At 38.2% G+C, this 23,222-nt stretch overlaps 1 protein-coding gene and 1 long non-coding RNA gene across 2 annotated transcripts; one reads left to right on the top strand and one right to left on the bottom strand.

The window, feature by feature from the left end:
- The first annotated feature begins 2,801 nt into the window (after nt 1-2,801).
- LOC132101896 (uncharacterized) lies at nt 2,802-4,049 on the top strand. Its single transcript, XR_009423231.1, has 3 exons — nt 2,802-3,148; nt 3,622-3,695; nt 3,821-4,049. It is a non-coding gene; the product is annotated as an uncharacterized LOC132101896 (long non-coding RNA).
- A 6,314-nt stretch (nt 4,050-10,363) lies between these two features.
- Nucleotides 10,364-13,603, bottom strand: LOC132101895 (extracellular calcium-sensing receptor-like). Its single transcript, XM_059507121.1, has 6 exons — nt 13,383-13,603; nt 12,987-13,278; nt 11,991-12,776; nt 11,693-11,917; nt 11,389-11,512; nt 10,364-11,259 (listed from the first exon to the last, which is right to left on the bottom strand). Exons 1-6 carry the CDS (start codon nt 13,601-13,603, stop codon nt 10,364-10,366), a joined length of 2,544 nt encoding a protein of 847 aa, XP_059363104.1.
- Between the last annotated feature and the right edge of the window lie 9,619 nt (nt 13,604-23,222).

Here is a 23,222-nt window from a genome sequence, read left to right as displayed (position 1 = left end):
ACCTGTTCTGCACGTTCTACAGATGTCCAAGAAAATCCTTAGCCCAACGGTCAAATTTTGAACCTCATATCGACGTCCAGATATGAACCGGATTTGCACGTCGAGTAGATGTCCAGATATGGTCCAGACTAGGGATGGGACGGTATGAAAATTTAATATCACGATTATAGTGACTAAAATTATCACGATTATCAATATTATCACGGTTTTGTTGAAACGAGATGAAAGTGTTCAAAAATAGTTGATGCTCACACTGAAAACATTTCAGCAAGTTTTATATTTAATAATCAACAAACAACTAATAAAACAAGCAACTCTATGCACTTAATTTAAAGAAAGATTAAATTCTGTGGCATTTCCTTCCTTACAATGAAAAGTGTAGAAGCATAGAAAAGCATAGAAAAGTCACTGACTTTCGCCATTCCTTCTCGAAAAAAAAAACAAAACAAACATTGTGCGCTGCGCTTGCGTCAGACTGTTGCTAGCTGGACATGATTTAATAGTGAGTTATTAAAACCGCGATAATCAAACACGGTTTTAATGATAATTCATTTTTAAATGATATTACTAACCTTCAGCACATTTTATCACGGTTATCAATAAAACCGGTTATCGTCCCATCCCTAGTCCAGACCGACCGATGCAATTAAGACTTGATCTGCACGTCGTAGAGACGTCTCATGTTTCTTGGGAAGTGACACCTGCACCACTCACTAATGACAGTGAAGGACGAGAGGGGCCCAGGCCTGGGTTTTATTTTGTGTTTTGGTTTTTGTTTGTCATCCGTAAGGGGCTGTTGTGCTGTTTTGGGTTTATTTTATTCTTAAAGTTTTATTTGAATGTTCACCGGTTCCCGCCTCCTCCTTCCCGACTTACAAACATTATTACAGTGAGTAATAGGAATGTAACAATGTACTCAAAAATGGTTTAAAATCGATGCAAATATGTGATGCAAGTTGATTAAGACATTAAACAAATTGAAATTCTGAAGCTGTACAGTCGTGGCCAAAAGTTTTGAGAATTACATAAATGTTGGAAATTGGAAAAGTTGCTGCTTAAGATTTTATAATAACAATTTGCATATACTCCAGAATGTTATGAAGAGTGATCAGATGAATTGCATAGTCCTTCTTTGCCATGAAAATTAACTTAATCCCAAAAAAACCTTTTCACTGCATTTCATTGCTGTCATTAAAGGTCCTGCTGAGATCATTTTAGTAATCGTCTTGTTAACTCAGGTGGGAATGTTGACGAGCACAAGGCTGGAGATCATTATGTCAGGCTGATTGGGTTAGAATGGCAGACTTGACATGTTAAAAGTAGGGTGATGCTTGAAATCATTGTTCTTCCATTGTTAACCATGGTGACCTGCAAAGAAACGCGTGCAGCCATCATTGCATTGCATAAAAATGGCTTCACAGGCAAGGATATTGTGGCTACTAAGATTGCACCTAAATCAACAATTTATAGGATCACCAAGAACTTCAAGGAAAGAGGTTCAATTGTTGTAAAGAAGGCTTCAGGGCATCCAAGAAAGTCCAGCAAGCGCCAGGATCGTCTCCTAAAGAGGATTCAGCTGCGGGATCGGAGTGCCACCAGTGCAGAGATTGCTCAGGAATGGCAGCAGGCAGGTGTGAGCGCATCTGCACGCACAGTGAGGCGAAGACTTTTGGAAGATGGCCTGGTGTCAAGAAGGGCAGCAAAGAAGCCACTTCTCTCCAAAAAAAACATCAGGGACAGATTGATCTTCTGCAGAAAGTATAGTGAATGGACTGCTGAGGACTGGGGCAAAGTCATATTCTCAGATGAAGCCCCTTTCCGATTGTTTGGGGCATCTGGAGAAAGGCTTGTCCAGAGAAGAAAAGGTGAGCGCTACCATCAGTGCTGTGTCATGCCAACAGTAAAGCATCCTGACACCATTCATGTGTGGGGTTGCTTCTCATTCATGGCAGTGGGCTCACTCACAATTCTGCCCAAAACACCCTCCAACAGCAACTTCTTCCAACAATCCAACAACAGTTTGGTGAAGAACAATGCATTTTCCAGCACGATGGAGCACCGTGCCATAAGGCAAAAGTGATAACTAAGTGGCTCGGGGACCAGAATGTTGAAATTTTGGGTCCATGGCCTGGAAACTCCCCAGATCTTAATCCCATTGAGAACTTGTGGTCAATCCTCAAGAGGCGGGTGGACAAACAAAAACCTACTAATTCTGACAAACTCCAAGAAGTGATTATGAAAGAATGGGTTGCTATCAGTCAGGATTTGTCCCAGAAGTTGATTGAGAGCATGCCCAGTCGAATTTTGAAAAAGGTCCTGAAAAAGAAGGGCCAACACTGCAAATACTGACTCTTTGCATAAATGTCATGTAATTGTCGATAAAAGCCTTTGAAACGTATGAAGTGCTTGTAATTATATTTCAGTACATCACAGAAACAACTGAAACAAAGATCTAAAAGCAATTTAGCAGCAAACTTTTTGAAAACTAATATGCATTTCATTCTCAAAACTTTTGGCCACGACTGTATATATATATATATATATATATATATATATATATATACTAGGGCTGAAACAATTAGTTGACATTATCGACAACGTCAACGATAAAAAAATTGTCGGCAAATGTTTTTGAGTAGTGGTTTGATCTCATATCTACCTCCCACATAACAAACGGACTTGGCCCAAATGTGGCCTCAAGGTGGCACTGCTGGCCTCTTGTCGGCAATGGCATGTACCCTTTCAGCCAAGCGTGTACGTCTGCAGACTGCAAGACAGGGGCGTAACTTGAAGTGGGCGTAACTTGAAGTAGGAGGCGTTACTTGACGTTGTCCAAATCACACAGAACCACGCGAGATCTCAAAACGATAAGTTGTTGGCAATATGGCGGCTTTAATTAGGGCACAGAGTAGAATATTGATTACGTTTTAAGGGAGGAAGGGGTTTTAGGCAGGATTTGATGCATGATGTGTGTGTAGATATTAATGTTAGGGGACAATGTGAGAGATGTGTACGTTTTAGTAGGAAAACTTATCATCTGATCTACACTCCGGAACAGAAGAGGGCGGTAATGCACCAATAAACTGGATACCAACCGCCGTTAATCTGGAAAGAAGACGAATATGACAGCTTGCTGTGAGAGACAACGGTGAGAATATTTTATTTTCCCGAAATAATTATTTAAATTGAAGTGTATAAGTCATTTTCATACAGTGGTATTGTTTTTGACTCAATAGTGGATTTACATAAACCATATATACTTCTTGAAGACTATTACTAAATGTCTATTTATCATCTGACTGGATAATGTTTGATAATTATTGTAGATGAGCACATCTAACAGACATGAAACAGGTGTCTGAGTGATGTGTGTGTGATATTGTGTAGAATTCACTTTTGTCAACACTGCTATAGATGAGTGTAAGTCATGTAAACAAACAAATCTACATAAAGTAACTAAACATAAGTTATGTATTTTATTTGTCCATTTGCAATATTGATAATTTAAGGAACATTTGTGTTGGATAAAAAGTGAGTTACATCAGTTATTAACTCAACGTGTAAATGCAGTATATCACAGATATATGACAGAGGAGACTGACTCTTGTCTGGACGTTACAGGGACAGATGGGACACACGTGTGTTTATCTGCTGCAGAGACACTGATGAAGGAATGCTAACATCAAAGGATTTGTGTAAGTACAGTACAAAAATAAATGAAACATTTTAAATCTTAAGTTGTATTTTATTTTAATTAATGTAATTTTAAACAACTATTACACCTCTTTTCTTATTCTTGATTTCTGTGCATTTGCTGCAGATCTTTTGTGGTGGAGCAGGACCTGCAAGGAAAGGTGAAAAAAAGGGAAAACCTGAAACAAAAGAATAAAGTAATGACTTTTTGTATTGTGTATTTGTATTTTTGTAGGACATGAAAATGTCTGTAGACTGGTGTGTGCACTGAGGATGTAGAAGACCACAGCATCATCCTGGAAATGATCGAGAGTCACAGATGAGACGCTCCCTCACTCCACCTGCCCTTTACTGTCTCATCAGGACCAGATGGTGCTAGGGCTGCTCCGGTTCTCTGATCATCGGTAAATTCCATCAGGTGCGTGATTTCTCATAGAGCAGCTGTTACTACACAGAGCCGTTATTAACTGAGAAGCTGCGCACATCCACGTTCATTTTCAGAGTTTATTTGCGCAGCTTCTCAGTTAATAACGGCTCTGTGTAGTAACAGCTGCTTTTGAATTCAGGCATATAAACCCAACTTTTTCTAAGCTAAATGCCTGGCCTGGCGCCAGCCTGGCTGGATTTAAATTATTTACGACACTGGACGAGACATTCCAAAGTCACGTGAGCAGCCTCAAAGGAGAAACGAAACACATTCCACAAGACACACACACACATAAGTACACACACAGAAACAATCTTTATGCTCTTTATGTAAGTCCTTAATAATATGTATATTGAAAAGGTTTGCTTTGCATAAAATGGTTAATCCTTGTTATGTGAGGATTACAAGTTGCTAATTTATAAATTGGAAATGTTTCTCCTAATTTTAATGTTCTCAAATAGAATCATGTGTTGTAACCCTACCCCCTTAGCAGGTCGTAAAACTTTATGACTTAACAAACAGGACAGGAAAAAGCCAGCTCACTGGCACCTTTTAGTACTGTATTCTAAATGTATTAAGTATTGCTTTTTGGTGCATTAGATGTTTTCCATAATCAAAAATTGGAGTATCTAAAATTTTTATTGTGTGTTAATCTTTAAATGTGTGCAATTCTGCATATGAATGTAACGTCGTGTATTTCTATCAGTTATATATGTAATTTTTGGTATCTTTGGAATTGTCATGTTGTGACCCAACTATCCACCTATATGAAAGGTGTGTAAAATGTATTAATCTGTAATTACGAACTTGCTAGAATATCACTGCTAAAATCTGATAAGCCAGAATTTATTAGAGTGGGTGTTTCCCCAGAGACAAAGGAACTTTTTCCCGCTTCAAATCGCGGACGTTCATTGGTTGTTCACGCGAACAGAGGCGTGAACCAGTCGAGCTATAAGGACTGACCCAGGAAGTGACTCTTGACTCTTACTCTGACTCTTACGCTCTCTTGCTCTCATGGCTCCTTCGGGAGCTTTCATCTCCGTGTTTTAGTTTCTTTTCATTACTAAGTTTATTCGCTAAGTTTATTACTAAAATTTCCACACGAGGAAGACGAACTCTGAAACATTGCTTTGTTGAACCTTTCAAATATACCGCGCGAGTCCGCAGCAGCAGCACTGGAAGACACGAAAGAACACGCCTAGCTACAGGACCACGGTCATGCTGCTCACACACACGCTGGTCTGGCGGTTGACAAAGAGACACATCAGCCCGGAAGACATGCACAATCACAAAGAGACCACATGCAAGTATCATTCTCTATGGAGATTTAAATGCTGCTTAAAGTTTGTCTATGATTTGATTCGTTGTTGTCTTTCAAGGGTTAATGTCTGTGAGTTTGCATAACTGAGCGCGTGATTCTGTGATCACGCCTATTCTCTCATTCATCCTCTCTCACTCATTCTCTCTCTCTCTCTCTCTCTCTCTCTCTCTCTCTCTCTCTCTCTCTCCCTCTCCCTCTCCCTCTTTTGGATTCCGTTATGTCTTGTACACAGTTTACTGTCTATATTGTCGTACGCGTATTTACCCTGTGTGGTTTGTAGTTTGATGTATTATTAGTTCAATTATTAAAAACCAATATATATTCATGATTGCCTCCGACTGAAACGCTCACTTCACGAGTCAATGAAATGTCTGATTTTAGCTACAAGCTCTTTACTTTTTAGTAACCTAAATTTCATAATGATAGGATAATGTTTTCATGGCCAGAGAATATTTTTCCTTGAATTATAAGAAGTGATAACTTTATTGAAAATTGATAAGTTAATCTTATGGCCGTTTGCTAGACAAACCACTGTTTGATTTGCGGAAATTTACAGTAAGAGATATCACTATAATTGATATGAAGAATGGAATATTGACATATTAATGAGTAAATTACAGTGTCTTGTAATGAGTTATTGATATATGCAATTGAGCTATTTTTCATCTTCAATCATTTTAATGTAACTGTCATATGAGATATATATGAGATATATATATATAAATCATATTCCTGATTATTCAAATTCCCTATATATCATTTGAGTTAATTATTATGTCCAACCCAGTGCGGCTACAACGATGTTGGGTTCACCATCTGTAAATACATGTTTTGTTAGAACAATAAGTTTGAATGAAGCTTTGTATCATGTGTTGTTGACTTGTACATGTATGCATTTATTGTGATGCTAACTTTTATACATTGTTTTAATCATTTAGACATGTTTTTTGTTCTCAGTAAATAAAATATAAATATTTTATCCATTCATGTATTAATTGCTTGACTGAAAATGGATGTATTCACATCGACTGCATTTGTTTAACTTGTATATAGTCATGTATAGCTATGTCACAAAATAAAATACATTTAGCTTCTTTTACTAAAATGTAATTTGAAGAAAAAAAATTATATAATTATTGGTTGGCATTTATCATTATTATTGCATGGTAAGTGTTGGGGTGGGCAAAAGATGCAATTCATTATGGGGTAATGTTAATTTTCGAGTTGTAATACTTTTAGAGTAGAAAATCAATTATTGCAGAGTCGCTGTGAGGAGTTAGTGCACCTGACCCTCTTTTTTATTATTATTGCCAAATTATTTAATAAATGATCATGGTAAGACGGTTGTATCTAACAATAAACAATCATAATGCCATAAAACAGTAAATAAAAAAATCATGTGTTCATCATAGTATGAGATACTATACAAGAAAAACATTTTTAACAAAATAATTGAAAAAAATATTCAAGAGATAACGATTTTGGGTTTTCAAATAATAAAAAAATGCTTTAAGGAAAAGACTTGATCACATTAGTGGAGTTAAAAATATTAAAAATTAAAATCAACAGTATTGGCTATACTACAATCACAAAATAAAAAGGCAGCCGTTTCTGCAACAAGACCACAACATGGACAATGTTCTTCATTATCAAGATACTTACAAATACATTAATTAAACCTGTCACTTATATCTTTTAAGTTTTTGTGCTTGTTATAACTTTGTAGGTCACATGATCAACATAGCGGATGACGATATACAATTTGCATTCATACTTCATACATACGCATTTAAGCTGTAGAGTATGTACTCTTTTAGCGCTCGTTAAGTTAGTACTTATTGAAATTAAGTGCCTAATTAAAGGGTATGCGGTTTCGAACACATTCCGACAAAGTCTCGTTTTGACATCTCGCGTGGTTCTGTGTGAATTGAACAACTTCAAGTTACGCCTCCTACTTCAAGTTACGCCCACTTCAAGTTACGCCCCCGTCTTGCAGTCTGCAGACAGACCCTTCTCCTTTCAGCCAGAGCTGGGCCATGTGAGGCAATGACAGCACGGCTGGGATCCGGCAAACAACATTAGGGCCGATTGTTGATGGGAGAAGTGTGGCCCAGATCAGTCCAGTGATATGTGGCCCAAATCAGGCTAAGATCTGGCAGCATATTATGTGGCCCATGATAAAAAAAGATAAATACAATATTGCATGATAAGGGTTAAATGATCACATAAATTTTAATGAAGTGTAGTATTGTTAAAATGTAGTCTTTGAAATGGCAAGTCAAAACAGAACGAAATCATTAAAAAATCAGTCAAGTGCATTAAACTGCACTTAATTATAATTTTATAAAATTTTATATTATTATTCTTGGTGCAAATAATCTTAGAATTCTTACATGAAAAGAAAGAGAGAGAGAGTATTTAACCATTATCATGTAATATTTATTTGGTTTACTATCTGACATACACTGATCTATAATAGAGTGGGGTACATCATTTTTATTAGTATACTGTTATGCACAAGCATTAAATAAAATGATCATGAAAGTATTTTATTGTTATTTAAATCCTGTATCCATTTGATACTTGGTGTGAGGAACAGATCCAAATTAAAACCGGATTCATTGGTGATATGTATCTTCTTCCTCTGTAGCTATAATAACTATTTAAAAATGCTGTTTTACAACAAGTTTTACGGCAGCAATATCAAACGCTCATTGGCTCTCGTCGGTTTTGTCAGCGATTGCGACATGCCATGTTTCCGGTGATGCGTGTTTTGAATTAGAAACACGCGCCTTGAGGGAGTGGGATCGGGATAGTATTTTCAGCGTTTAACAATTGAAATTATGCCCTGCTTCTCACAATTCTATTATATTCTGCCAGAGTGGACTGCAACTGCAATGCATCATCATTTGGACTACTGTGGTACTGCTCTTTGTCACATTTGTAATAAATTATTATGATTAAGTTACATATGTCTATCTGTTACGTTTCTCTTATAGACTGTATACTTTATACACTCACTCTTTATTGGTTGATTTGTTCTTTATAAAATAAATCGAAAAACCAATGCATTACGTTTTTTTATTGCACAGTTACATGATGTGTGGGTTTTAAGTATGATTTTCTATTCAGTTTAATGTACTTTATTGGCATAGTTTGTGTCTACATTAAAGCATGTCACAAAATGAATAATTGCGATCATAGTAATATACAAGGTAATAATATGAAATATAAAAATTCCCAGACAGCAATATAGTGTTGGCCCAGATCCGGCCCACATCTAGCCTGCATAAAATCCATTCAGGCCGGATCTGGGCCAACACTGCTTGCTGTCTGGGTTGGGTCTGGGCTATATAAGGCTCAGGTGTGGCTCAGATTTGGGGATTCTGGTTTGCTTAAAGCTGAGAATTGGCATCAATAATAAAACCTGTTTTGGCCCAGATCAGGGCCAGCTAAGGCTGATTAACTGGCTGAGATTTGGGCCGGTTATGGCCCATGTGTGGCCCGAGTCTTTAATCCAGTTCTGGGCCACTTCCGGGCCGTCATTCTTTGCAGTACTTGGGCCGAGGGAAAAGTCATTGTGTGGCCCAGATCTGGGCCAGAAGACATTTGCTATGTGGGCTAATGTGAGAGCCTGCAATAATGTGGTTTGACCAGTGTGGTGCTGTAGCGCAAGACTGTATTACAGCTCTCCTGATTCAGTTCAAAAGAAGAAGAAGTGCTTCAGTTAACCTGAGAACCAAAGGCTGCTGAGCCCCGTTTGGATGAATATGTAAATATATACTGCGTGCCTTCCTCTCAATAACTAAATTAACACAACAATAACTGACCGCGATGTAAAAGTAGCACTTAAGAACACATTTGATTACAGCGATGTGGATGTTTGCACGAACTCTGAGGTTCGGCACTCCAGTAAAGAAAAATCCACCCACATGGAATATGTGGAATATAAACATATATGTTTTAATATAGGTTTTGATATAGGTTTTTAATATATTTGACATATATCAAACATGTTGGCTTCATCGCTCTGTCTCCTCTCCACCAATAAGCTGGTGTGTGGAAGGCGTTCTGGCGCAATATGGCTGCCATCACATCATCCAGGTGGATGTTGCCCACTGGTGGTGACTGAGGAGATTCCCCCCTTCTATATAAATGGTTTGAGTGCCCAGAAAAGCACTATATAAATGTAAGGAATTATTATAATTATTATTTATGATTTGACTTAGGCGATGCTCCTTATTGATTGGGAGCAGAAAAATAAGCGTAATAAATAAGCGTAATGACACCACACACTGTAGAAGGCTTTAGACCCAGCTCTGCTGATCAGTCTGCACCATGCCATTTAAGTCTGGTGGCAGTCAGGTGGTATGGCAGTCATGTCATGTGGCCCAAGTCAAAGTTCTCAGAACATTCTCAGTTTACAAGTTGTAATTATGAGTTCTCCCTGCAAGTGAACACATCAACATTGATCATATTGCCATAGAACACATAATTAAACTCCAAGTAGAACTTGGCATGTTGTAATTTCATAATTACATAATTACAGAAATAATAACATGGCATAATCAAAGATTTAGTTGCAGTGGTTTAAAACAATGTGATAAAAATATTTGCAAGTCTACAAGTATGGAAAACTATGGAATTTGATTTGAGTGTTTTTCAGGTCTGGAAAAGTATAGAAAAAAGAAAAGAAAAAAAACATATGGAAACAACACTGTTTTAATAACTCTAGAATAATTTGATTGCATTTAATAAATTAAACCTTTAAACCTTTGTAAAGCATTAAACCTTTGTCCAAAAATTCCCTTCGTCTTCTTCTTCTTAAATTTCTTTCTAAATTAAATTAAATAAAATTTGCATCAACAAATTTCCATTTCTTGCTAAGTTACACCCTTCCCAGCCCCCCACCACATAGATGACTATTTCCTCATCATTTCTTTCTTTGTGTTCTTCTCTGGTTTTAACAAAATTATGTAACATTTTGGAGCAAATATGCAAAATAGTAAACCAAAACTTGATGCTAATATAGCAAATATCTGCACAGCTACAGTAAATTTTCCCGGAGAACTGACATAAGCTGGGATAAATGTGAGCCAGACAGCACAGAATATGAGCATACTGAATGTGATGAACTTGGCTTCATTGAAGTTATCAGGGAGCTTGCGAGCAAGAAAAGCTAAAACAAAACACATGACTGATAGCATACCAGTATAACCCAAAACAGCCCAAAAACCAAGAGCTGAACCTAAGTTGCATTCAAGGATGATCTTTTCTCTATAATAACTCAAATTCATGTATGGAAAAGGGGGGGATATTGTTAACCAAAGCACACAGATAATCACCTGCATTAACGTTAAGGAAACAACACTGAGTCGTTGTTGTGCAGGCCCAAACCATTTCATAACATTACTTCCTGGAAGTGTAGCTTTGAAGGCCATTAAAACAACTATTGTTTTCCCGAGAACACAGGAGATACAGAGGACAAAAGTGATCCCAAATGCTGTGTGACGCAACATACAGGACAGCTCAGTGGGGCGGCCAATGAAAGTGAGTGAACAGAGAAAACAGAGTGAGAGCGAGAAGAGCAACAGGAAGCTCAGCTCTGAATTGTTGGCTCTTACAATAGATGTTTCTTTTTGAAGATAAAACAGAATATATACCATTGCTGTTAATAAAACTCCAATGAAGGAGAGAATACAGAACACCATCCCCATGATTTCTGTATAGGACAGGAATTCAACCACTTTTAATACACATCTGTCTTTACTTTTATTCGACCAGTACTCCAAATCACAAGGAAAGCAGTCACTAGAATCTGTGAAGAAGTTATTCAAATATATACAAATAAATGTTAGTGAATGTAAGGTGCATTGTAAATTCACTTGACAAAGAGGACATTATTGCACTACTTACTAACATTTCATTAGAGTCTGTACAATTTTACCTGTGCCATTACTGATTTCTCCTTCTGCACATGGAATACAGTCATAACAGCAGACAGGTCGTCCTTTTTGTACAGCCTTCCTAGTGCCGGGGGGGCAGGTCTCACTGCACACGGACACAGGCAACTATATGAAAATAAGTTATCACATAAAACCTCACAATGATGAACTGGTAAAATAACTCATCTTAAATAATAACTTTTATCTCTGCTTTTACACATATTCAACTGACTGTTGAGTCACGGTGCATTGCATGATTCAAGCAATTATTTGATATTAATAATAAATTTTATAATATTAATTTACCTGTCCACTTTTCTCTGCCCATAGTATGTGTTCTTGATTGACTTGAAGATGTTCTGAAGGCAGTGAGCTGTCATAAAGGCCCACAAGCTCAAACCGCATACTTCCATCCTCTGCAGGCTGCCAGTTAACAAGGTCATATCGTGCCACTGGATCACCACTTTCATCAAAAAAGATTTCTTCACCTGTTTTAACAGTAAATCTCACATCCCTCATATACTTTAACACCTAAGAAGAAACATCAGAAACATTATTCTTATATTACGTATTTTCAGTATAAAACCATGTGCTCCTCATTTACCATTTGTGGTACAGGCCATCCTATTTTGCTGCTGTTGGTGGAGGTTCTGAAGTCTTTTAATATGTTATGTAGTGTATATGCGATGGCATACACTGCAGTGTACACCTTATTTACTATCCGTAGCTCTGATACATCAGTATATTCATTTTGCAGCTCTGCAAGTCTCTCTGAACCAGTACAGCCACTGCCAATGCTATTGAATGAGCACTGAAAAACTATTTCCCAAAATTCTTTTAAAAGTTCATTTTTTGGTTCTTTATAAGGATGCACATTCACTAGGAACTCTCGCAGGCCCATAATTTTGGCATTTGCTATAGCAAAACCCACAGCTCCAGAGAGAAAACTGTATTCCTTTGTTTCTGCAAGAGTTCGAGAAGTGATCCAGGATTCACTGCCAACCCACTGTATTCCTGTGATGTTGTGTTGCAAAATTACTTTCAGGAGGGGCAGAAAATCTCCTAATGCAATAAAAGCAAGCACAACCCTGGCAGTGCCCTTTTTGATCACCTCCAGTGTCTTCAGAAACTGTTCTTGTGGATCATTGTTTAATATGGCCTCTGAGTATTCAATACAAACCCCTTCTTCTTTTGCAGCCTCCTCAAATGCTGCAATTCCATTATTGCCATAGTCATTGCGACTCCTGACTGTCCCAACCCACGTCCAGCCAAAGTTTTTGACAAGCTGGGCCAAAGCTCTGCTTTGGTAATAATCGCTGGATATTGTTCTGAAGAAGGATGGATACCTTTTTCTGTCACTCAGGCATGCACATGTAGCAAAATGACTGATCTGCAATATAAAGAATCAGTGTATAATGTGTTAACCACATTGTTTATCAAAAATACTTTTCAGTTTTCATGCCACTAAGTATGCTAATATACACAGTTCAATACATTGCTTTTTATATTTACAACAGTTTCTCTCAATTTTCAAAATTTGATCTGAAGCATATATTTTCTTTATAAATTCCAAATGTTCTGCAGATAAGTAAGTTCTTACAACAGGTAAGCTGAATGGACCAACTACAGATGCCAAGCCAATGGTGGATGAGGATGCTGAATCTCCAACAATGGCATGAACAGCTGGTGGTCTAAAGCAGGATGTATCACTCAAAGTTTCTTTATAACCATTCATCAAAGCCATGCCTGAGAGGATTGTTTGAGTGAAAGAACGACATGAGTCATATATCTTATAGCCCAAAGAAAGACCAGGCAACAACTGTGTGCTGTTATTAATCTCCTCGATGGCAAAAATCAGTGTCTGAGCAAATTTAAACTCACGCAAGTTTAAGCTGTGGTGAATAAAAGCATCAACTGTATTACATTCTGCAAAGAATCATTAGAGCGATATGTTTAAGAACTTTTTTGATTGTTATACATTAGTATCATCACTGACCTGGCGCATGTTGTTGGATCTGGTTTGGAAGTATAATTATGCATTTTTAACAGAGCATTTCTATGGATTGAGAAAATCGCCCCAATGTTGATGTCTCTTTCTGCAGAAAGTGAAGGAAAGGCAGGCTGACCAAGCAGGCTGCAGACTTGTGCTGAAGCTGGCACTAAGATGCCATGTAAAATGAGCAGCAGTACCTGCATTGACACTGTCCTCTTTACCATGCCAGTATGTACGTGGGACAAGATCCTCTGAGGCAAAACAGTGCTGCCTTTTATGTCTGCCTTTTTTCATATCTTCAAATGTCCTTTGGGGCTTATTGAATCCATAACTATATTTTTCTCTTTGCCTTCAGGTCGAAGGTTGAAGGTGCTCTAACATTATTGTTTTTCTATTGATTTTCTCCATCTATTTTTATTTTATTTATTTATTTATTTTTATTTTACACTACAGTGTCTGGGGAAGAGAAAATGTAAATCGCAGAGACTACGGATCTGGTAGCATTTTTCCAAATCTTAACCTCTACTCACACAAATCTTATCGACTTTAGTAAATATTGTAGACAATACATAACATTCTATGATATTTTTCATACCATATTTATTTATTTATCTATACTGGTATGTGTATATACCAGTATATATATATATATATATATATATATATATTCACACACACACACACACACACACACACACACACACACACACACACACACTGAACAAAAATGCAACACTTTTGTTTTTGCCCCCATTTTTCATGAGCTGAACTCAAAGATCTAAGACTTTTTCTAAGTACACAAAAGGCCTATTTCTCTCAAATAGTGTTCACAAATCTGTCTAAATCTGTGTTAGTGAGCACTTCTCCTTTGCCGAGATAATCCATCCAACTCACAGGTTTGCCATATCAAGATGCTGATTAGACAGCATGATTATTGCACAGGTGTGCCTTAGGCTGGCCACAATAAAAGGCCACTCTAAAATGTGCCGTTTTATCAACCAGCACAATACCACAGATGTCGCAAGTTTTGAGGGAGCGTGAAATTGGCATGCTGACTGCAGGAATGTCCACCTGAGCTGTTGCCCGTGAATTGGATGTTAATTTCTCTACCATAAGCCGTCTCCAAAGGCGTTTCAGAGAATTTGGTAGTACATCCAACTGGCCTTACAACCGAAGACCACTTGTAACCATACCAGTCCAGGACCTTCACATCCAGCGTCTTCACCTCCAAGATCGTCTGAGACCAGCCACCCAGACAGCTGCTGCAACAAACGGTTTGCATAACCAAAGAAACTCTGCACAAACTTTCAGAAACCATCTCAGGGAAGCTCATCTGCATGCTCGTCATCCTCATCGGGGTCTCGACCTGACAGTTCATCGTCGTAACCGATTTGAGTGGGCAAATGCTCACATTCAATGGCGTCTTTTAGCACTTTGGAGAGGTGTTCTCTTCACGGATGAATCCTGGTTTTCAGTGAATAGGGCAGATGGCAGACAGCGTGTATGGCGTCGTGTGGGTGAGCGATTTGCTGATGTCAGTGTTGTGCATCGAGTGGCTTATGGTATGGGCAGGCATATGTTATGGACAACGAATACAGGTACATTTTATTGATGGCATTTTGAATGCACAGAGATACCGTGACAAGATCCTGATGCCCATTTTTGTGCCATTCATCTACAACCATCACCTCATGTTGCAGCATGGTAATGCACGGCCCCATGTTGCAAGGATCTGTACACAATTCCTGGAAGCTGAAAACATCCCAGTTCTTGCATGGCCAGCATACTCACCGAACATGTCACCCATTGAGCATGTTTGGGATACTCTGGATCGGCATATACGACAGCGTGTTCCAGTTCCTGCCAATATCCAACAACTTCACACAGCCATTGAAGAGGAGTGGACCAACATTCCAGAGGCTACAATCAACAACCTGATCAACTCTATGAGAAGGAGATGTGTTGCACTGCATGAGGCAAATGGTGGTCACACTAGATACTGACTGGTTTTCAGAGCCCCCCGGGCCCCCCCCCAATACTGTAAAACTGTCCATTTTAGATTGGCCTTTTTTGTGGCCAGCCTAAGGCACACCTGTGCAGTGATCATGCTGAATAGTCAGCATCTTGATATTCCACACCTTTGAAGTGGATGGATTATCTCGGCAAAGGAAAGGTGCTCACTAACACAGATTCAGACAGATTTGCGAACAATATTTGTGTGCATAGAGAAAAGTCTTAGATCTTGGAGTTCAGCTAATGAAAAATGGGGGTGCAAAAACCTGCGTTTATGAGTTTTTTTCAGTGTGTGTGTGTATGTATATATGTAACCCTGTTACTAGAAAACTTTTTTTTTAAGTGTGCATGTATGTGTATTTGGAAATGTTTACTGCTTCTTTAAGAGACGCTTACACAGGGAGTTTGGTTTAAATGTACTTGGTCGAACATGTGCTTGACAGCATGTTTGTATGTTGCTATTATCACCTTGGTCAAATTAGAGTGTCTGAGTTCATTCCTCCAATCAGGATGGAGAGGGGGCGGGACTTGGAAGAAAGCAAGGAAGATTGAAGATCAGTCAAGAGATAGATGGAGAGAAGCATGATATTGTCTAGATAGCCAAGGATTTTAGGCCATAAAGTCCGAAACGTTTCTAAAGATTATCCTAAAGTAGACATAAGAAACAGTGTTTTAGACCATAAAACCTACCAGTTTCTTAAGTGCAGTCAGCATTTCGTCAACATAGAGGTATCACTCGTGCCTTTATAGAGTGAATGAGAGAAGAGTGTGACGCAATATTTAGATTGGACAAACTAAGGATTTTAAGCCATAAAATCTGTTCTTGTTTCTATCGATATTCGTGCATTCAATTGTCTAGCGATACTACTCGTGCTGCTAGAGAGAAAACGAAGTGAGAAAGATTATAAAGATTCGTGATTTTGTATGTTTCACTGAATTGAACTAATAGTTTATCCTTTGACGTGTATCAATAAGAGAAGATGGATGGAGGACGTCACCAGAGAGCCCTGTGAGTACCGTGAGCACAACAGGTCGTCTGGCATCGCAGGACATCGCATTCCACCCAAACAGGCTGAATCATCGTGTACCACCCAAACTGTATGACCGGTGAGGTAACATACTTCTGGTATTGCTTGGTTGAGCGAATGGGCATTTGTTTACTGGCCACAACGATCACTAGCCTCAAATCAGGCCTGCAAGGGGGTGGGTTTTAAGAGGATTTATGTGTGTGTGTGTGTGTGGTTGAGTGAGTGTGGATCCACAAAATTGTTAATCTGACCGGTCTTTAGTATTTCACTGTGATTTTTCTAATCTGATCTGATTTATACTGTTAACGTTAAAGTTTGTTAAAATTTTGTCCTCAGAAGAACACAATTAGTAAGTATAAGTTGAAGTGTTTAAGCTAACGCTATAGAACAATTATTCATTTTATGTGGAAAGGTACATTTTAGTTTGTGAGGTAATTTAAATTGAAAGAAGAGAAAAGACTGACAGGTTTCATTAATCCATTTATTGGTCTATTTTGTTGTATTTCTTTCAGTTTGTTGTTTTGAATTTGTTTGAAGTTATTTGTTAAAACCATACATCTACAGCATTTATATTATTTGCCTACTTTTTATTTCAATACATTTCTGAAGTCACTCACTCAATTGTGTTGTGTAGTGCAGTATGTTTTGTTGCTGTGGTTGATTTTGGTGAGTACTTAAAGTGAACCTAAGTTATATATATATATATATATATATATATATATATATATATATATATATATATGTCCAAGACTTCTAAAAAATATATATATACACTTTATATGATGAACAGATTTTATATAGGCTTTTATTTTTATACATATAAATATTGCTTAATTACCATTACAAAAATCTCAGTCTTAAACATTTGCTCATTCTGTGTATCTGTGTCTTTAAAATAGGGTAACTTGCAGAAGATTGATTTCAAATTTGATTTCAAACAAACAAACAAACAAACAAAAAAAGACATACAAGCGATTTTCAATAAATTAGAATGTCGTGGAAAAGTTAATGTATTTCATTAATTCAACTCAAATTGTGAAACTCTTGAGAAAATGCACACAGACTGAAGTAGTTTAAGTTTTTGGTTCTTTTCATTGTGATGATTTTGGCTTACATTTAACAAAAACCCCACCAATTCACTATCTCAACAAATTAGAATATGGTGACATGCCAATCAGCTAATCTACTCAAAACAAAATTCAAAATGGCCTCTCAGTTTGATTCACTAGGCTACACAATCATGGGGAAGATGGCTGATCTGACAGTTGTCCAGAAGACAATCACAAGGAGGGTAAGCAACAAACATTCATTGCCAAAGAAGCTGGCTGTTCACAATTGTGTGCTGTATCCAAGCATGTTAACAAAATAGCAAAAAGTTGAGTGGAACGAAAAAGTTTGGAAGAAAAAGATGCACAACCAACCGAGAGAACTGCAGCCTTATGAGGAGTGTCAAGCAAAATTGATTCAAGAATTTGAGTGAACTTTACAAGGAATGGACTGAGGCTGGGGTCAAGGCATCAAGAGCCACCACACACCAGCTCAGTGTAGCTGTTTTTATTTTATTTTTTCTCTAGAATCTTTATCTTACTATCACTCTCTGTTTTTAAAGTGGTAAAATATAACTTAATTCACACCATATTTCTGATATTATCGATCAATCTTATCAGATTAACTTTGATCGTTCACTTTTATTTTATTTCCGTGAGTGCAGTACACCTGCAAAGCGTTAGCACTCATTAGCTTGTCATTAGCATTTTCATTCGAACCTATCGCTGTTTTCTTTTCTCCTCTCCCTCGCTCCAGTTTTTCACAAGTTCATCAAACAACCGCAGTAAGTATATTTCATCAAGCACGGTGAGTAATGGCTTCTCCCGTCATTGTTACTTGCACCTCTTGCCACATGAATTAGAGACACGCATCCAAACTTTAATTGAGGACAGTAAGAATGTTAGGGCTCTAGATATGGCTTTGGATGCGTCTAGCTCAGGGATTCCTGTACATTGTTCGGTTCCGGAAACAGAGCCCCTGCAGCAGGGCAACTGGGTGACGGTGAGGCAGCGTAGTCGTGGGTCAAAACACCGCTCTTCTGTTCCGATCAAAACATTAAACAGGTTCTCCCCACTCAGTGATGCACCCACTGAGAAACCTGATGAAAGTGCTCTAGTTATTGGTGATTCTATTGTACGGAACGTGAATATAGAGACACCAGCCACCATAGTCAAATATTTACCGGGAGCCAGAGCGCCTGACATCTTGGCAAATTTAAAAGTGCTGGCTAATGCTAAACGTAAATACAGTAAGATTGTTATTCATGCCGGCGCTAATGATGTTTGACTTCGCCAGTCGGAGATCACTAAAAATAACATTAAAGAGGTGTGTGAACTTGCAAGCACGATGTCAGACACTGTAATATGCTCTGGTCCCCTCCCTGCTTACCGTGGTGATGAGATGCATAGCAGATTGTCATCACTCAATGGCTGGATGTCTAAGTGGTGCCCACAGAATAACAGGTTTCATAGACAATTGGACGAGCTTTTGGGGCAGACTTGAACTGTTTAAAAGAGATGGTCTTCATCCCTCCTGGGGTGGCGCCACTCTTCTCTCTAGAAATATGGCAAATAGTCTTAGTGTTTATACTTGACTAACTGGGGCACAGGTCAGGAAGCAGACAGACTGGCTAAACCGACCGTCTGCTAGCTGCCTCCCGTCACAGAGGTCAGTTAATTCTCAGCACATAGAGACTTTTTCACCTAGATATCACACTATAGAGACTGTGTCTGTTCCCTGAACTAGAAAAAAACAAAAAAACGTCCAAACCAAGTTAAGATTAACAATTTAATTGAGGTTCAACAAATAAAAAACAGAAGCAATATGGATAAACAAATGATAAAGCTTGGCTTATTGAATATCAGATCCCTTTCTACGAAAACACTTTTTGTAAATAATATGATCACTGATCATAATATAGATGTGCTCTGTTTGACAGAAACCTGGCTAAAACCTGATGATTACATTATTTTAAATGAGTCCACCCCCCAAGATTACTGTTATAAACATGAGCCCCGTCTAAAAGGCAAAGGTGGAGGTGTTGCTTCAATTTATAACAACGTTTTCAGGATTTCTCAGAGGGCAGGCTACAAGTATAACTCGTTTGAAGTAATGGTGCTTCATATAACATTATCCAGAAAAACAAATCCCCTGTTATGTTTGTACTGGCTACTGTATACAGGCCACCAGGGCACCATACAGACTTTATTAAAGAGTTTGGTGATTTTACATCCGAGTTAGTTCTGGCTGCAGATAAAGTTTTAATAGTTGGTGATTTTAATATCCATGTTGACAATGAAAACGATGCATTGGGATCAGCATTTATAGACATTCTGAACTCTATTGGTGTTAGACAACACGTTTCAGGACCTACTCATTGTCGAAATCATACTCTAGATTTAATACTGTCACATGGAATTGATGTTGATGGTGTTGAAATTATTCAGCCAAGCGATGATATCTCAGATCATTATTTAGTTTTGTGCAAAATTCATATAGCCAAAATTGTAAATTCTACTTCTTGTTACAAGTATGGAATAGGGATGGGACGATAACCGGTTTTATTGATAACCGTGATAAAATGTGCTGAAGGTTAGTAATATCATTTAAAAATGAATTATCATTAAAACCGTGTTTGATTATCGCGGTTTTAATAACTCACTATTAAATCATGTCCAGCTAGCAACAGTCTGACGCAAGCGCAGCGCACAATGTTTGTTTTGTTTTTTTTTTCGAGAAGGAATGGCGAAAGTCAGTGACTTTTCTATGCTTTTCTATGCTTCTACACTTTTCATTGTAAGGAAGGAAATGCCACAGAATTTAATCTTTCTTTAAATTAAGTGCATAGAGTTGCTTGTTTTATTAGTTGTTTGTTGATTATTAAATATAAAACTTGCTGAAATGTTTTCAGTGTGAGCATCAACTATTTTTGAACACTTTCATCTCGTTTCAACAAAACCGTGATAATATTGATAATCGTGATAATTTTAGTCACTATAATCGTGATATTAAATTTTCATACCGTCCCATCCCTAGTATGGAAGAACCATCACTTCTAACACAAAAGACTGCTTTTTAAGTTATCATCCTGATGTAACCAAATTCCTTAGCATATCCAAAACCTCAGAACAACTTGATGATGTAACAGCAACTATGGACTCTCTCTTTTCTAGCACTTTAAATAAAGTTGCTCCTTTACGCTTAAGGAAGGTTAAGGAAAACAGTTTGACACCATGGTATAATGAGCATACTCGCACCCTAAAGAGAGCAGCCCGAAAAATGGAGCGCAGCTGGAGGAAAACAAAACTAGAGGTATTTCGTATTGCTTGGCGGGAAAGTAACATATCCTACAGAAAAGCATTAAAAACTGCTAGATCCGATTACTTTTCTTCTCTTTTAGAAGAAAACAAACATAACCCCAGGTATTTATTCAATACAGTGGCTAAATGAACGAAATATAAAGCCTCAACAAGTGTTGACATTTCCCAACACCACAGCAGTAATGACTTTATGAACTACTTTACTTCTAAAATCGATACTATTAGAGATAAAATTGCAACCATTCAGCCGTCAGCTACAGTATCACATCAGACAGTGCACTATAGACCCCCTGAGGAACAGTTCCACTCATTCTCTACCATAGGAGAGGAAGAATTGTATAAACTTGTATAAACTTGTATAAATTGTATAAACTCATCTAAACCAACAACATGTATGTTAGACCCTATACCATCTAAGCTCCTAAAAGAGGTGCTTCCAGAAGTCATAGATCCTCTTCTGACTATTATTAATTCCTCATTGTCATTAGAATATGTCCCCAAAACCTTCAAACTGGCTGTTATTAAGCCTCTCATCAAAAAACCACAACTTGACCCCAAGGAACTAGTTAATTATAGACCAATCTCGAATCTCCCTTTTCTGTCCAAGATACTAGAAAAGGTGGTATCTTCTCAATTATATTCCTTCTTAGAGAAAAATGGTATATGTGAGGATTTCCAGTCAGGATTTAGACCGTATCATAGTACTGAGACTGCTCTCCTTAGAGTTACAAATGATCTGCTCTTATCATCTGATCGTGGGTGTATCTCTCTATTAGTTTTATTGGATCTTAGTGCTGCGTTTGACACAATTGACCACAACATTCTTTTGCATAGACTTGAACACTTTGTTGGCATCAGTGGAAGTGCATTAGCATGGTTTAAATCGTACTTATATGACCGCAATCAGTTCGTAGCAGTGAATGAAGATGTATCCTATCGATCACAAGTGCAGTATGGAGTACCTCAAGGCTCAGTACTAGGGCCACTACTCTTCACGCTTTATATGTTACCCTTGGGAGATATCATCAGGAAACATGGTGTTAGCTTTCACTGTTATGCTGATGATACTCAGCTCTATATTTCTTCGCAGCCCGGTGAAACACACCAATTTGAAAAACTAATGGATTGCATAGTCGATATAAAAAACTGGATGACGAGTAATTTTTTACTGCTAAATTCTGAAAAAACAGAGGTGTTAATTATAGGACCTAAAAAGGTCACCGTGGCCACCAGATCCAGTCTGTGTCCAGATCAGAGGGTCACTGCAGTCACCCGGATCCAGTACGTATCCAGACCAGATGCTGGATCAGCACCTAGAAAGGACCTCTACATCCCTGAAAGACAGCGGAGACCAGGACAATTAGAGCCCCAGATACAGATCCCCTGTAAAGACCTTGTCTCAGAGGAGCACCAGGACAAGACCACAGGAAACAGATGATTCTTCTGCACAATCTGACTTTGCTGCAGCCTGGAATTGAACTACTGGTTTCGTCTGGTCAGAGGAGAACTGCCCCCCCCCAACTGAGCCTGGTTTCTCCCAAGGTTTTTTTCTCCATTCTGTCACCGATGGAGTTTCGGTTCCTTGCCGCTGTCGCCTCTGGCTTGCTTAGTTGGGGACACTTCATCTACAGCGATATCGTTGACTTGATTGCAAATAAATGCACAGACACTATTTAACTGAACAGAGATGACATAACTGAATCCAATGATGAACTGCCTTTAACTATCATTTTGCGTTATTGACACTGATTTCCTAATGAATGTTGTTAAGTTGCTTTGACGCAATGTATTTTGTTTAAAGCGCTATATAAATAAAGGTGACATTGACATTGACATTGACAAAGAAGCCACTTCTCTCCAAAAAAAACATCAGGAACAGATTAATCTTCTGCAGAAAGTATAGTGAATGGACTGCTGAGGACTGGGGCAAAGTCATATTCTCCGATGAAGCCCCTTTCCGATTGTTTGGGGCCTCTGGAAAAAGGCTTGTACGGAGAAGAAAAGGTGAGCGCTACCATCAGTCCTGTGTCATGCCAACAGTAAAGCATCCTGACACCATTCATGTGAGGGGTTGCTTCTCATCCAAGGGAGTGGGCTCACTCACAATTCTGCCCAAAAACACAGCCATGAATAAAGAATGGTACCAAAACACCCTACAACAGCAACTTCTTCCAACAATCCAACAACAGTTTGGTGAAGAACTATGCATTTTTCAGCACGATGGAGCACCGTGCCATAAGGCAAACGTGATAACTAAGTGGCTCGGGGACCAGAATGTTGAAATTTTGGGTCCATGGCCTGGAAACTCCCCAGATCTTAATCCCATTGAGAACTTGTGGTCAATCCTCAAGAGGCGAGAGGACAAACAAAAACCCACTAATTCTGACAAACTCCAAGAAGTGATTATGAAAGAATGGGTTGCTATCAGTCAGGAT

This window comes from Carassius carassius, chromosome 23 (genome assembly GCF_963082965.1).
Source record: "Carassius carassius chromosome 23, fCarCar2.1, whole genome shotgun sequence".
Classification (NCBI taxonomy): domain Eukaryota; kingdom Metazoa; phylum Chordata; class Actinopteri; order Cypriniformes; family Cyprinidae; genus Carassius; species Carassius carassius.
Note: the sequence above shows the minus strand (reverse complement) of the source record. Positions and strands in the feature narration are given on the sequence as shown.

Coding starts and splice junctions, on each gene's coding strand:
- LOC132101895 (XM_059507121.1), bottom strand. CDS start 13,603: ATGGTAAAGAGGACAGTGTCAATGCAGGTACTGCTGCTCATTTTACAT. Junction 12,777..12,986: donor GTCCATTCAGCTTACCTGTT/GTAAGAACTTAC, acceptor TTTATATTGCAG/ATCAGTCATTTTGCTACATG. Junction 11,260..11,388: donor AGAAATCAGTAATGGCACAG/GTAAAATTGTAC, acceptor ACTTCTTCACAG/ATTCTAGTGACTGCTTTCCT.